General features: G+C 60.8%; 1 protein-coding gene across 1 annotated transcript in view; it reads left to right on the top strand.

Annotated features, from left to right (window-relative positions):
- The window catches only part of LOXL4 (lysyl oxidase like 4), a 21,640-nt gene extending 16,931 nt beyond the window's left edge, over positions 1-4,709 (top strand). The window contains exons 12-16 of the mRNA XM_075073049.1: positions 255-514; positions 616-760; positions 1,990-2,194; positions 3,344-3,758; positions 4,042-4,709. Of these exons, the coding sequence (XP_074929150.1) occupies positions 255-514; positions 616-760; positions 1,990-2,194; positions 3,344-3,758; positions 4,042-4,112 (1,096 nt within the window). The 3' untranslated portion in view covers positions 4,113-4,709. The remainder of the gene's footprint in view (positions 1-254; positions 515-615; positions 761-1,989; positions 2,195-3,343; positions 3,759-4,041) is intronic.
- Positions 4,710-16,178: the final 11,469 nt, after the last annotated feature.

Genomic DNA, 16,178 nt, shown 5'->3' with positions numbered 1-16,178 from the left:
TCTCTGCATTGACAACTACTTCAGGCTCTTGCCCTTGCTCCCAAATCCCTCCACAGGACTGTTTCTCGGCACTCATTGATTCTCAATTTTTCAAAGACCGTTGTCGTCGCACAGTGCTCGGTGGTGGGGCCGGTGCGGGAAGGGGACAGAGCCAGTACCTGGCGTGCCGGTGTGGGCCTGCCCGGCCAAGGGAAGCCAGGCCAGCCTTGACCCTGCGGTCCTGCAGCGTCCCGGACCTGGTGTCTGACGCGCAGCTGGTGCAGTGACGGCTTTTTATTATGGGAGGGGCGGCTTCCCGCTTCGCATTTCTTGTACTGCCCCACGGGAGCGCTGCTCTCGCGGATCGGTGCCGACCGCAACGGCGTGGGTTACCGGGCGCTGCTGCGCTTCTCTCCCGGATCACAACTGGGCCGAAGCCGACTATCGGCCCCAGACGGCCCGCCTGGCCGTCTGGCACCAGTGCCACAGGTGAAGCTGCACCTGCACGGCTGCCACAGCCAGGCTCTGGAGGCAGGTGTGGCTTCCAGCAGCTTGGCTCAGGCGATGACAGCGCCTCCAGTTGCCAGCAGCTTCTAGCTAGAGCTGCCCTGGGAGCCTGGGCTGCTCCCTTGGCAGACGAGGAGAGAACCAGCCAGAGCCGGCTCTGCGGCGTGTACCAGCGGTGCTACCCCAGGCAGTCTCCATGCCATGTGCACCCGTTCCCACGCCTGGCCCACATTGGCCCGGGCTGGCTGCATGTCCTTGCTGCGCAGCTGAATCTGTGAGTTCCAGCCCCGCCATGTAATTGCAGCTCTGGCGCCCGACTTCATTACAGGCTTTTATTTGGATCCGAGCTGTATATTTGGGGCCAGCGGTCGGCCCCCGGCCTCACCCCTTGGCGCATTTTCCCGCTCCTGACACCGCGACCGGGGTCTGGGCACTGCACGAAGGCCTGCCCCCATGCAGGGAGCTGGGGTGCCCAAACACCTCAGGGCCACCCTCCAGCCTCCCCCTCCCTGCCTCAATAAGCAGGTCGGAGGGCACTGCTCTTTCTCCCCCCCGGTGCACTGGCTCCGCCCCTCTCGATCACCCAGCCAGCTACCACAGCTCGAGGTCTTACCCACTACGACCTTGCTGACACTCACGGCTCCAGGGGTGGCCGGACGGGACAAGGCCCAGCTTTCTGCCTCGAGGTACCAACTGCCCCAGGTACAGGTTGGGCTTTGGGACCCTGCCAGCGCCTCGTCAGCATCAGACGCCCACCCACCAGCCACGTGCCCTGCCCCTGCGCCCACAGCGCCCCTGCTGGGAGCCCCCTACTGTCAGTGCGTGCCCCGCCCCCACCAGCGTCCCCCTGCTGGAGCGCCGCCCAGCAGTGCCCTGCCCTGACGCCCCCACGCGCCCCCTGCCTGGGAGCCCCCTACAGTCAGTGCCCTGCCCCGCCCCCACAGCGCCCCCTGCTGGGAGCGCCCCCTCATCAGGCCCTGCCCGCCCCCACAGCGCTCCTGCTGGGAGCCCCCCCAGCCAGTGCCTCTGCCCCGCCCCCACAGCGCCCCCTGCTGGACAGGCTGGGCCGGTGGTGCTGAACCCCCGAGGCACGCGCAGGGAAGGTTCCAGTGCTGGTGGGTGTGTCTGTTATGCGAGAGGGAGGCGGTTGGTGGCGACTTGGGGCAGGGGCTGCCTGAGTTCTTCCCCTCCCATCTCTCTCCCAGGGCCTGCAGCGGCGCTTCGACTGGTGCCAAACTGGTCGGGGGCGGGCGTGAGTGTGCGAGGAGGGACTAGGGGACACCTACCGCCCGACATGAGACTGCCTTAGTGGGCGTGGACATCAGTGACGTGTGTCGGGGGCGCCGGCAACTTACGACTCTGTCTGCAGGTAGTGTAGCCACGTGCCCAGGGCAGGGCGTCTCCAGCGCTGTGTGCCGCCCGCAGCCCCTCTACTGCCCTTGTCCGCGGCTCATGGGCGATCTCCGCACTGTAGGCTGTTGGTTGCCTCCCCGCGCCCACCAGGTGCCTGCTCCGGGCTTACGAGGCAGGGCGTCTCAGCAGGTCCTGTGCTCCCCCGTGCTCCGACACCCCCAACGTGCCTAGCTCCGATGGGCCAGGGGTTCCGCGGCTCCTGTTGGCTAAGCGCCCCCCACCACCCATGCTGCTCTGGGGCCAGGCGGACTTCTCCAGCAGGGCTGGTGCGCGCCTGTCCGGGAACCAGGCAGCGGCAACGCGGCAGCTCGCGTGTTCGGCAGCACAGGCGTCATCCCAGTCTGGGCGGAGGGATTTTTACTTGGCCCATGCCCCGCCGCCTTCCACGTGACGCCTGCGTGGCGTCGCGCGCCATCACATGGCCTCAGCGGTTCGTCTGCGTAGACGACTTGGGAGCTGTCGTTTGCACGTTACGCCGAACACCACCGAGTCATCTGACAGGGCCGGCGTTCAGGCAGGCTGCTAGCTCACCCCACCCCACGCATGGTCCTGCCTCGTGGGGCCCCAGTGGCGTCTCAGCAGGCTCGTTGCTGACCTCCCCAGCCCCCTAGGCGCTACTCCAGCGCCGGAGCGTTCTCCAGGGCTGTGAGGCCCCCGCAAACCCCCCCATGGCCTGTCATGCGCGAGTGCCTATCAGCAGCTGTGTGCCCCACCCCCCACCCATGGCCTGCCTGGACCGATGGAATCTGCTTCTGGCTCGTGGCGTTCTCCTGCTGGCTGTGTTGCCCGACCTCCACCCATATGGCTTGCTCGTTGGGGCCTATGGGAGCGTCTCGCGGGCTGTGCTCTGCTCCCCCCCACCTGGTCATCATTAAACTGCAGCCGCATGCCTGCTCTCGGGCGGGCACAGGGGTTCCGCGGGGCTGTGTTGCCCACCACAGCCACCCCATTGGCGCTGGCTCTGGAGGCCAGGGCCGCTCCGCGGGGCTAAGTCGCTTGCCCCCACCCCCAACCCCATTGGCTGCTCTGAGGCCGAAAGGGGTGCTCAAAGCGGCTCGTGCTTGGCCCCTCGCCCCCATCACCGGATGCGCAGCTGCTCTGGGGCGCAGCTGTCTCCAGCGGGCATGTGTCTGCCCCCCCGCCCCCACCCCATGGCCTCTCTGGGCGCCAGCGTCTCCCGAGCAGGGGCGTTGTGCCTTGCCACCGCCCCCTCAGCATGCTGGATGGGCCCAGGGCATCTCCAGCAGGCTGTGCTGCCCCCCCCGCCCCCAAGCATGCTCCGGGCCCAGGGCGTCTCCAGCAGGCTGTGCTGCCCCCCCCACCCCATGGCCTGCTCTGGGGCCAGGGCGTCTCCAGCAGGCTGTGCTGCCACCCCCGTCCCAGGCCCGCTCAGGGCCAGGGCATATCCAGCAGGCTGTGCTGCCTCCCCCACCACCACCCCCAGGCCACCCCCACCTCCCAAGGCCTGCTCCGGGGCCTGGCTCTGTCCTGGGAGCTGGCCAGGGTGGGAACCCACCAGCCTGTGCCAGAGGCCAAAGCCCTATCTCCTGCGCAGGGGGTCTGGGCTGTGCCCACGGCTGGTGAGGTGGCCTGGGGTGCTGGCCACCATTGTGTGAGGCTGGGCTCCCATCCCCTCTTCCACCAGCCCAAGCACCTGTCTGCAGCCAGCCATGACCCAGCTCTGCATTCCTGGCCTTGCCCCCCCCGCTGTGGACTCCCTGCCCCTCCCCTCTCCTCTCCTCCCCAGGTGGTCGTGAACCCCAAGCACGAGGTGGCAGAGTCCGATTTCTCCAACAACGTCATGAGGTGCCAGTGCAAGTACGACGGGCACCGCATCTGGCTGCACGGCTGCCGCACAGGTACTGGGCGGGGGGGTCAGAGCGGGTGGGGCCCCGGTGGGGCAGGAAGGGGCAGGCTGAGCAGTGCTCGTGCCTACCCCAGAAACGGGCCCTGCAGAAGGCAGCAGGAGGGACAGCCGGCCCAGCCCGGGGCTGAGGAGAGCAGCCTACAGCGCAGTGCACACACCCCTGGGGAGCAACTGTGGGCACCAGGCCTCCAGTGGACAGGCCCTGTGCCCCTCTCCCACTCGGCCAGGCAGGGGTGTGTGGTTCCCCCACTCACGTTGGTCCCTCCTCTCCCCAGGTGACCAGTATGGTGCCACCGCAGTGCAAGAGCTGGAGCAGCAGCAGCGCCTGGCCACTAACCTCATCTGAAGCGTGTGGGGTGGAGCTGAGCCGGGGGAGCAGCCCAAATGGGGGTGTTGTGGAGCTGAGTGCTGGCCCCTGCACAGCAGCTGCAGGGGGAGGCTGGGGTGGGGGTCACAGTGTGTGGGCCTTCCTGCCAGCCCCAGGGCTCCCCTGAGAGCACCCCACAAAGGCCCCACTGTGCTGGGGGGGCAGCTTTTTTCCTGGACCTGTGCTGGGGTGGGCAGGCCAGGGCCCCCCCGCCCAGTCCTGGTTATTGTCCCACTGGCCCCTGGCCCTCCCGGGCTGGGGCAGCCATGACAGCACTCAGGGACCCTTGGTATTTATTTGGGCTGGAGGGTGACTGGGGCTGGCGCTCACCTAACGCCCAGAGGGCACCATCCAAGCCAGCAGCCGTGCACCACAGGGGAGGGCCCCACGACTCACGCTCCAGCTGGAGTCTGCCTCCGCATCCCATCCCAGGCCAACTACCTCAGCCACCTCGGGGGCCAGCACCGCCCTGAGCCTGTGGGGCCCAGGTCCCCTTGGTCTCAGGAGTGGTCTCAGGCCTAGCACCACTTGTGCAAGCACTAGCATATCACTAATAAAGGTTTTGTGCAAGTCGAAGGCTGGTGTCTGGCCTCAGGGGGGTGCTGGGATGGAGTGGGAATTGTCCATAATATTTTGTGTGAATAGCGGTGCGTGCCTCAGTTTCCCTTGGGGGCGGTGCCTGGTTAACGGTGGGGGTGGAGAGGCTGTTTGTTCTTTGCAGAGACCCAAGGCTACAGATGGGACTGGGAGCGAGTGGGCCTATGGGCTCTGCACTGGGGCTGCTGTTCAGAGCCACAACAGGTCAGGCCAGAAGGGTGTGTGCTGCCCAGGTGAGAGCACCGGCCTGGGCTCGCCCGCCTCCAGCCCACAGCTGCTGGTGAGCTGGGCCGAGTGCTTGAGTGATGCCCAGAGTGGAGGGCCAGGGTGTTCCCAGGGGCATTGCCCACCACACAACCTGGCCTGTGCCGCGGCACTACGTCTGCCTGCCAGCCCAGCCCTGCAGCGGGCTCTGCTCTGGGCTGCCAGCCCAACGAGCTGCCTGCGCCCAGCAACGTACCCCATGCAGGCTCGGCCTGACTAAGCGCGTCACTGGCTCCTGGCTGAACCACATAACACAAGCAGCTCCTGCGGCCAGGTAGGTTGTCCGGCCTGAGACTCTGTGCATGGCTCCCTCAACTGCTTCCCATGGTCAGCAGCCATTCCCAGGTGTGGGACTCAGCCCCTGCCCTGCTCCTGGTCACACCTCAGCTGTGAGCACCACAGCGCCCTGAGGGCGCGAGGCAGATAAACTGATCAGCTGCAGCGTCTAGGGCCATCTCCACTATGGCCTGTGGTGGCAGAACCCGCCCCAAGTTCCAACCGAGCTCCGGGCTGGCGGGCGGGAGACCTCCTGTAGCTTCCGCCACTCGTGGGGCTGGAGTCGCTATGCGGGCAGGAGGAGTCTCCTGTCCCAGGGGTGGCACAGCTCATGGGTGCAGCCCTGCCGCTGGAAGCTCTCGGGTGCAGCCCCCCCCCCCCCCCCGAGTCTCACGCTGATGCAGGACAGGCTTCGAATCAGTCTTTGCCCAACTCACCCCCGCTTGGCGATGTGTTTGATGTGTGCACCCCAGAGCTGGGGAGGGCTCCCTGAGGCGCGCTACTGAGGTAATGCACCCACCCTGCTCCGACTGCCACTCCCCAGGGACACAGCAGCCCTGCTGGGAGCCCCTGCTCAGTTGGATGGATGACCCCCCTTGGTCCCACCTGAGTCACTGCTTTCCAGGCCACCGTCTGTCAGCCTGACCCCTGGGCCTGCGTCCAGCCATAGCACGGCACCTTGCACGCAATGGCAGTTACCAGGCTTGTTCCCGGGAGTCCAGCGTACGCCATCATGCTGGACACACACCATCTGTACTCACCATGCCCCATCTGCAAACTTCGCACAGGCCATGTGTGTTCGGACTGCCCCGCTTGGCGTGCAGGACGGCCCCTCCCTGCGCTGTCACTGGTAGCTTTTTACAAATGCAAACTGAGAAACCCATAAATCCCACCACACTGCCCACCCCGTGCCCTGTCCTTGTCCCAGTTCTCCCACCCCCTACTCCCACCCCTCAACACGCCCAGGCCCAGCCCCTCTGCATCCCAGCCACTCCTGCTCCCATGCTGCTGGGGGATCGTGGAGCACACGGCCAGACCTGCTCCCAGGCAGGAAGGCGCTGCTTTCCCCAGCCAACCCCGATCACGCTGTTGCTCCAGGGGATGCTGCACACGCAGTGGGGTGACATGCTTGGCGCACACTCAGTGCAGAGGGAGAACAGGGTTTTTTCAGAGCCAGATGCGGCCAGATTGCCAGGGAGGGCAAAAGGCACATCCCTGGCAGCAGGGTGATGCCTCTGCCCCCCGCCCAGGTTCTTGTCCCTGCACCCCAGCATGGAGGTGCTACAGCGACTCCAGTACACAGCTGTACGAATTCTTTAACAGGGACAAGCTGACGTACACCCTGTCCTGGTCCTGGCGGCTCCGGCTGACACTTCCCTGAAGGCGCCCAGGGGTCAAGCTTCTCACACTGACAATGGTCACAGACCAAGAAGCACTGGGCAGCCCAAGGACTGGGGGGGGGGGTGACGACGAACTTGGACTTTTCTTACTGTGTTGTGATGCTGAGTGTTGGCCTGGGAGGACGATCTGCATTGGGGATGGGAGACTGGCCTTGAGGGAGGTACGTGAGAACCCAGGAGGGTTAGAGACCAGGTGAACCTCTGCCCGGGAAGCTGAACAAAGGCTGGGAGGAGCTGTGGGAGGGCTGAGTGAGAGGCTGAGGGGAGTTTTTCAGCTTGGAAGCTGGGGGAAATGGAGAGGGGTGCCCAGCGGGGCTCGGGCCTCCCTGGGCCCAGATGGACCTAACTAAGGGGGGAGGCGGTCCTGTTGTCTGTACCAGCAAGACCTGTCCTGGACTGTGTTCCTGTCCTCTAAATAACCTCTGTTTTACTGGCTGGCTGAGAGTCACGTCTGACTGCAAAGTGGGGGTGCAGGACCCTGTGGCTTCCCCAGGACCCTGCTGGGGCAGACTCGCTGTGGGAAGTTTTGACGAACTGGGACTGTTCTTAATGTTTGCTCTGAACACTGTGTTGGTGCCTCAGTGTCCCCTAGGCAGTTCTTAGAATCTAGGTGGTGGGATAAGGGTGTGTGATTGCTACAGAGAAGGGGCCAGTGCACCTAAATGCCGGGCACTCTGTCTCCTAGCAATGATGGCCTGGGCCCCTCCTCTGCAAAGGTGCAACTGAAGGTGTTGGAGACAAAAGGGATCAGGTGACCTCCTGGCCCGAAAGGAGCTGAGCAGAGAGGAGGGGCTGGAGGGGTTGTTAGTCTGGAGCTTGCTGGGGACAAGGAGTGAAGAGGCAGACCTCGGGTTCTGGCTCACTGCCCCCCAGAATGGACCCGCCGGGGGTCTTGTTCGCTGTATCTACAAGCTCTGTTTTAGCTCTGTTCCTGTCATCGAAATAAACCTCTGTTTTGCTGGCTGAGAGTCACGTCTGACTGCAAAGTGGGGGTGCAGAACCCTGTGGCTTCCCAGGACCCGCCTGGGTGGCTCGCTGTGGGAGCACACGGAGGGGCAGAGGATGCTGAATGCTCCGAGACCCAGGAGGTGAAGCCGTGTGAGCTTCTTGCCCTGAACAAGTCTGCTCCAAGAGGAGAGGGGGTCCCCAAAGTCCTGCCTGGCTTAGTGGGGAGCAGTTCCAGAGCATCGCCGGGGACTCCGTGACAGAAGTGCATGGAGGGGCAGAGGATGCTGGATGTTCCAAGGAGAGACCCAGGGTGAAGCGTGTGAGCTTCTTGGCCTGAACAAGTCTGCTCCAAGGGAGAGGGGCTCCCAGAGTCCTGCCTGGCTTAGTGGGGAGCAGTTCCAGAGCATCGCCCAGGGACTCTGTGACAGTGGCCATGTGCGCTGCTCCCAAGGAGCTGGATGGAGAGGCCCACACTGTCCGCGGCCCAGCGTTATTTCGGGTCGTCAGGCCCACAGCGGGCTGGGGTGAGCGAGGGAGCTGGCAGCACAGCGCAGATGAAATTTGTGCCTGCAGTGCAAAGTAAACACGACCTGTTCCCACCTGTTGGCTGTGTGACGTTATGAGTCTCATCTAAAATCTCCTTGAAAGGTGACAGGGCCAGAAGGAGTTAATTACCTCCCAGACTGACCTGCCCCATTGACTTAAGGCCTAGTTAAGATCTGTAAATGAACAGAACTCTGAAATGCAGCGGGCATTGTAGAGGTGGAAGGGAGTGTTGGCTCAGGGCTTGGGATGGCAGCAAACAAGTCTTGTCTATTGCTAGAGCTTTGATTCAAAGATCAAAAAAGGAATATTAACATTTAGGAAGACACTTGAGTGAAATAGGATTATTGTCTGTGTGTCTCTTTGAAGGTTGTGGTAACCTGTATCTGTTTAATGGGTAAATTCCTCTGTGCTAATTGCCAGGATGTTTGGGAGAAGGAGAGTTCAGCCTATTGTTTTCTCAGGCCAAAAGGCTGCTGGAAATGCATAAGGGCCCTGGGACTTCATCTCAGATCTGCTTTGGGTTTCAAGAGAGGGAAACCTTAAGCCATAAGGATTGAGATCCCCAGTCAGTGACTGGAGTCACCCTGAATATGGACATTGGCCTATAACCTCTGGACTATTTCTAAAAGGACTTTTGGCAACTACAAGCTCCTCTCTGCTGTGTACCTGAACCTCAAGAATTGAATTCAAGTCTGTCTGTATATTGATCTTTTAACCAACTCTCTCTCTTTTCTTTTTTAATAAATTTTAGCTTAGTTAATAAGAGTTGGCTCTAAGCATGTATTTTGGGTAAGATTAAGTTATAATGGGACCTGGGTGTGTGGCTGATCCTTTGGAATTGGAAGAACCTTTTCTTTTATATGATGAGATAAGATTTTCAGTGGCCATCATCATATCTGACAGGTGTGTCTGGATGGAGGCCTGAGGCTTGGCACTTTAAGGGAACTGCGTTGTTTGGATTCTGCGTAACCAGTGAGGTGCTACAGAAGCTGTTCTGTGCTGGTTGGTAAATCTCAGTATTGGAAGATCCACCAGTGTTTGGGGTTTGTCTGCCCCGTTCTGTTTGCAGTTCACCCTGACTGAGTGACCTCAGCTGGCTCCCACGGGCAGCACGGTCACAGCCTGGTTCTAGATTAATCGAAGCTGCTCCGAGAAGACACAAGAGCATCGCTCCGGCCAGCTCCATGCAAACTGCTGACTGAGCAGCAGCTGCCAGCCGCACGGCCCAGTGGTTAGGGGGGACAGAAAACACAATAATGGCATGGAACAGCAGCGGTGCCCGCGGCTGGCCCTCTGCTCAGGTCAGAGCCCCAGCTCAGAAAGGTTACAGCAGACCATGAGCACGACCAGAGCTGGTCAGACCAACAGTCCAGCTAGCCAGAGCTTCAGGGGCAGTGCAGGGAAGAGGTTAGTTTCCAGAGATCTTCCCCTCCAGGGCCTGTGGGGAGAGAGGCCATGGGGCAGGGCTGTTTAACCTCCAGAAGAGCCAAATGCCAGGAGACCTGCCAGACAGTAGCTAGTGCCTGGCACAAGGCAGGGCGTCTGGCTGCTGTCAGCCCGGCTCGGGACACACAGCCAAGGGGGCAGCTAAGGGCACTGCCAGGGGCTGCCTGAGGGGAACAGCACTGCCCCAGTTAGTCAGGGGCCGTGTGAACTCCTTGCCTCCAGACCAGGGGCTGCCATCCTGCTAGGCAGAGGGACATGGCTACTGCTAGGGGCACAATGCCCTGGGCAGGGCATGAGCACCCAGCATGATGGGCTGGGGAAATGGGCCCCATGAGAAGCCCAGTCCAGGGCTCCTGGAGGCAAAGGGCCGGGCCTGTCCCACGCAGGGCCTGTCTCCCAAGGGCAGCGTGAGCCAAATGGGGCTGAGTCACCCTAGGCTCCCCACCAGGCCACACCTGCCATCCAGGGACGAGCAGCAGCCCAGAGTAGAAGGAAGCAGGAGCCTGGGGCTGCCAGGTGGTTACAGTTACTGTGAGCGCCAGGAAAAGCAGGTCCCGTGGTGCTGGGCAGGAAGCCACCTGCCCGCTCACCCATGTCCCGGAATGCTGCCCACATCACACGCCCGGCAGAGGGGCCGCCTGCCCCTTCCTAGACAGGCCACACCCCACTGCTCTGGGCAGGAAGTAAACAAGCTGCCAGCCAGCACATTCCTGCCAGGAGGGCTTCCTTGGGACCTGCACCTTCCTGCCACTCATGGCACCAGCGCGTGGCCAGAGTCCCTGGGAAAGTGCAGCAGGGGCTCCACCGAGGCTGCCTTCACCGCCCCCTTAGCCCTGCCCGAGCTCTCGGGGGAGACGTGCCCTCCACAGTGGCAGCAGGAGCATCGTGCCCACTGCACCTCGCCACAGCAGCCCTCATCTCCTCTAGAGAGGGGCCCCGGCTTTCTGGGCACTGCCCTGGCAGCTATGGCCAGCGGGAGGAGGAGTTCCTAGAGCTGTTCCCCCGAGGTCCCCTAGCTCCTCGTGTCAAACCCTGCTCGGTGCCAGGGCTCTCGGCCACTCTCCCCCACTGTGCACACAGCACACACGGCACCTTGTTTGCGATTGCTCTGCGGGGGCTGCTAAGTGGCCAAGTGCCCGGAAACCAGCCCGTGACCTTTCCGCCAGACAGAGGCGGAAGTGGTGCATGTGCCCACAGGCTGACACTCTCACTGCACTAAGTGGTGGCTGCTATTTACAGGATGCGGTGGACACGAGCTGCCAGCTGAAGCTGTTCCTTCAGAGGCAGGGCACCCCGCCCTTCGCCTACATTCCCCAGGGACCCCGAGTGTGCCCGTGCCTGCCGGCCGTGTGACAAAGTGGGGGATTTTCTTGGGTTTCCAGTGGTTTGCATGCAGAGGGGTGGGACTCAGTGTCCCCAATGTTACTGGTTTAAGGAGGGGAGGGGAGAGGGAGTTTGTTGGTATAGAGGGCTGGAGAGGGAACTTGGGTCTGTGATGAAGTGGGGGTTTTGTTGGGTTTCCAGTGGGTTGCATGCAGAGGGGGGGGGCGCAGTGTCCCCAATGTTACTGGTTTAAGGAGGGGAGGGGAGAGGGAGTTTGTTGGTATAGAGGACTGGAGAGGGAACTTGGGTCTGTGATGAAGTGGGGGTTTTGTTGGGTTTCCAGTGGTTTGCATGCAGAGGGGGTGGGATGCAGTGTCCCCGGGTGTTACTGGTTTAACAGGGGAGGGGAGAGGGGGTTTGTTGGTACACAGGACCGGAAAGGGAACTCGGGACCCCGGCCGATGGCCTGGAGAATGGAAACCCCTGTGACTGGTGACCTGGAGACGAAGCTCAGGAGTCGCAGCCAGTTCTGGCCAGTGGGAGGACAATGGGCTGGGGAGAGAGGACCCCAGTGACTTGACCAGCCGGTTCCAGCCAGAGGGGCTGAGAGGAGAGAAGAGGGGACCCAGGAGCCCCTGTTTCCCTGGGGAGAAGACAATAGACAGAGGGGGGTTGGGGCCGGGGATATCGGAGGCCCAGCTGGGAAGCAGGGGGGCTCAGGGCTGGAGAGGGGGAGCAGGCAGAGCCCCCCTGGATGCAGGGAAACTGGGATGTGCTGTGCTGAGGGAGGCCAGGCCTGAGGCCCTGAGAGTCTGCTGTGCTGGGCCCAGACGCTCAATAAACCCTCCTGTGTTACACTGGCTGAGAGTCGCTCCGGGCTAGAGAACAGAGCTGGGGGTGGGGAGATTACTCTCTCTGGGAGTGGAGGCCCTGGGGGTCCAGAGTGAGGGGACCCCCAGTGCCTCCTGGCACGAGACAGATGTGCTAAGGCTCAGAGAGGTGCAGCTCCAGGAGGTGGAGGAGCTTAATCCCGAGAGAGAGTGGAGCCGTGAGAAGGGCTGTCGCACTGAAGAGGCTTCCCCCACAGACTGCATAGGGCCATGAGTGGACAGGACCTGTGAGTCCGTGACAGCCTGGCCCAGCGCTCATAGAGCTCTGAGATGGGACTGGTGTGTACTGAAACTTCCCAGCAGGCCCCAACTTCCCCAGTGCCTCGTCCTGGGGCCGGGCCCTGCACGGGGCCATTAGAACTGGCTGGGAAACACCAGGAGGGTCTGACTGAAATCCCCCTGAAACTGTCCCCTTTCCCAAGTGTGATGTTATTGATATAATCTGGGACCGTACAGAACACGGTTGCAACCAAGGTCCTGTAGTGGCACCAAATCTATGTAAAGGGGTCAATAAGGTGTTTAGACCAAGTTACGTTACTGGTTAGGATTATGCTGTCTGTGTGTCGTTATCATTTTGTAGTTGAAATTATGATATTGGCTCTGTACTGTCTTACTTCAAATTATGCTGTGCTGCTGGGTGACCCCCAGACAAGTTGGTGTTAGCTCTGCCTAGCCTGCTTGATGGCCATTAAGAACCTCAGCTACACAACAGACCATGGAGAGGGCAGATACCTTGTTCACGCAAAGTGCAAGGTCTTGCCCATTTGATTCCAGACTTCATTTGCTGTAATTTTCCACAGTAAGGACAAAGGTTCTTACACTGGAAAAGCCTATATAAGCTGATGCCTCATTCTATCTGGTCTTCAATCCTGCTTCTTACCTCTGGACGGACTTTGCTTAAACTGAAGCTCTGAACAAAGGACTGATGACCATCCCAGCAGGGGATGTTCCGAGAGACTTGTAAACCTGCAGTTTACTCCATCACTGCTACAAGCCTGAACTAAGCTTTGCCATTACTGTATGGAATTGATTCATTTAACCAATTCTAGCTCTCATCTCTATCTTTTTCCCTTTATGAATAACCTTTAGATTTTAGATTCTAAAGGATTGGCAACAGTGTGATTTGTGGGTAAGATCTGATGTATATATGAGCGAGTACCCTCACTGCTCCCTACTATACTTTGACCCCACCACCGTACACCCCGCATTGGGACATTACAGACTGTATGTACATATTGCTAACCCATAACCAAATACCGCCCCCCATACTCTGTGTGTTGCCCCCGATGACTAATGACTGACATGCCAAACTCTGTGTATCATCCTTATTTAATATTCTCTAATAACATATTGAATTGACCTGGGTCTGGGGCTTGGTCCCTTGGGATCGAGAGAACCCTTTTTTTTCTTTACTGGGTTTCACGGAGTCCCCGGGCGATGCTCTGGAACTGCTCCCACAAAGCCAGGCAGGACTCTGGGAGCCTCCTCTCCCTTGGAGCAGACTTGTTCAAGGCAAGAAGCTCACACGGCTTCACCTCCTGGGTCTCTCCTTGGAGCATTCAGCATCCTCTGCCCTCCTGCGCTTCCACAGCGGCCTGCCAGCGGGGTCTGGGAAGCCACAGGGTCCTGCACCCCCACTTCGCAGTCAGACGTGACTCTCAGCCAGCCAGTAACACAGAGGTTTATTCGATGACGGAACACGGTCTAAAACAGAGCTTGTAGATACAGCGAACCGACCCTCGGCCGGATCCATTCTGGGGACAGTGAGCCAGACCCACCTCTGCACTTCACTCCTCATCCCTGTGATGGAGTAGGGGCGTCTGTGTTGGGGGTGGGAGAGCAGGGGATGTCTTAGATGAGGACAGATCTTTACGCTGTAACCTGAGCCAGCAGCGGAGGGGGTTCGACCTTTGCCCAGGAAGCTGGACAAGGAATCGGCGGCGAGGAGGGGCAGGTCAGTTTGGGTTTGGGGCTGTGTGGCGAATTCAGGGGATCTAGCTGGATCCAGCACCCTGAAAGCCCAGAAGGAGGATGGAGGGTCCTGACTGTGCCTGCAGCTCTGCTGTAACCTGTGTTCCTGTTGTCCAATAAACCTTTGGTTTACTGGCTGGATAAAAGTCACTTGGGGTCAGGAAGAGGGGTGCAGGGCCGGGACTCCCTCACAACTCGTGCACAACGGTGGCAGAGTGGGATATACTGCTCTCATGAGAATGGGTTTCCTGCAGTAAGTGACTGGGGAGCAGAAAACGAAATGTGTGGTGCCCAGTGAGAGTGACTTTGCAGCGTAGAGGGTCCCGGGGGATGCAGCGACGGGTCCCAGGCGGAGGGCTGCACTCAACCCTGGCAGAGATGTGGGACCTCAGAAGGCTGGAACCTGGGGAGCAGCGAGCACCCGACCTTGTGAGTGGCAGCAGGAAGATGTATGCCAAGCGGCGCAAGTGTGACCTGCTGGAGCTGTGCAAACAGAGGGGGCTGCGCCCAGGGAGACTCGACCAAGGACCAGCTGATTGCGCCGGCTGGAAGAGGGAGACCGGAGCCCTGTCTCTGAGGGATAGCTGGCAGATGCAGTGCAGGCACCAGTGTCTGCCCGCTGGGAGTGGTCAGCGGGGATGAGGCTTCGCCGAGACCCTCCTTCCTAGCCTATGGGAAGGGCGGGAGGAGGCCAGCGAATACCAGGCCCGTGACCCCTGGCCGCAGGGATCTGCACGGAGTCCCCAGCAGGGATCCAGCGACGCTTGCATTCCGTGGAGCGGATGCGGCTGGAATATGAAGGAGCTGAGATGGAGGAGCTCGAGTTAAGAGGCAAGAGCTGGAGAGAAGGTGAAACAGCTAACATGAGGAGAATCAGCACAGCGGAGTGGGGAGGAGAGAGGAACAGCGTAAACATGAGTGGAGGCTGGCCCGGCTGAGGAGCCGGGACCCGGTGCGGGTGAGAAAGGGGGACCCAAGCCTACAAAGAGCTTGATAAGCGCTTGCTGCCCCGGCGTAAGAAGGGGAGGAACATAGATACCTTCCTGACGCCTTGAGAAGGCTGCGAGCTGCACGGGGTCGGCCTGCGACAGGATCTCAGTTCTCACCCCTTACTGGAATCCACGGCGTGGAGGTTACAGCCGACTGAAAGGGCGGAGGCGGGGGACTACGAACTGTTCAAATAGGCTCCCTGCTCTGCGAGTTTGAGCTGACTCCTGAGATGTACCGGAAAAGGTTCGGAGTCAGCGTAAAACCCGTGAGATCACATATCTACAACTGGTCAACGGGCGCAGCGCGAGTGTGCCCGCAAGTGGACAGCTGGGCCCAAACTAAAGAGGACCTGCTGGACCTGATTCATAGGAGCACCTGTAATGAGCAGTGCCGTCCGACCTGAGCTGTGTTGAGGGACCAGAAGCCGGAGAACCCGCAGCACGCAGGCAACTTGCCGACCAATTTGTGGACAGTCGGGCAGGGGATGGCAGGGAGGGAGTCTCGAAGGAGCAGCTGCCTCAACGCAGAGAGAGAGTCACCATGGGACCTCCCAGCGGGGGCCTATGGGAGAACCCCCCCAAAAGGGGAACACTCGTGTCAGGTCCTACGCGCCACTAAGGGACCCACGAGACTGGGCTGCTATCAATGTGGCCAACGAGGCCATACGGGCCAGTGCCCAAGTCAGGGACAGACCAAGCAGACCACCGCAGAGGGTGGACTGGTAACCAAATCGGAAGAGGGGCTACTTTTCGGAAAGGGGCTGGCAACATACACTGTGAAGGAGGAGGAGGTCCCAGGTTCAGCTTCTTGGGGGGCTGGATGCTCAGCCTCCGGGTTCTTAGTTTACTGGGTGGCGCGCGGGCTGCCCTCCGGAAGGTGCCTTGTGTCCTGGAGGTAGATGGGAGGGAGGTCACTGGTACTGGACACGGCACAGAGGTGACGCTTGCCCGGCCCAGGTAGGTGGGCTCAGATCGGATGGTGCCCGACACCTACCTGACCCTGATGGGTGGGCGGGACCCCTTCAGGTACCTGTGGCGGAAGTACATCCGAGTGGGGAGCCAAGGGGCCCAAGGACGTGGGGTACACCCATATTGCCACAGACGTGTTAATGGAGGGGACCTTGAGGACTGGCCTAGTAGCACTCAGGTGCCCTGAGTACCGTGCACTCTAAGTCAGAGTCGGCAAAGGGCACTGCACGCGAAACCAGGGAAGGACTCGACCGAGGTGCAGGACCCTAACTGGGGGGCGGGAAATGCCCGAGGCCGCAGAGAGGCTGCGGCCGTCAGACCGCCAGCAAGAAGAGCAGTCCCATCCCTGTCCAGCTGCTGAGTTCCAGGCGGAGTTTCAGAAAGATCCTCTTGCGGAAGGCCAGGACCAGGTGACTTTCGTTTAGA

The sequence above is a fragment of the Chelonoidis abingdonii genome, chromosome 16, assembly GCF_003597395.2.
Source record: "Chelonoidis abingdonii isolate Lonesome George chromosome 16, CheloAbing_2.0, whole genome shotgun sequence".
In the NCBI taxonomy this organism is placed as follows: Eukaryota; Metazoa; Chordata; order Testudines; family Testudinidae; genus Chelonoidis; species Chelonoidis abingdonii.
Note: the sequence above shows the minus strand (reverse complement) of the source record. Positions and strands in the feature narration are given on the sequence as shown.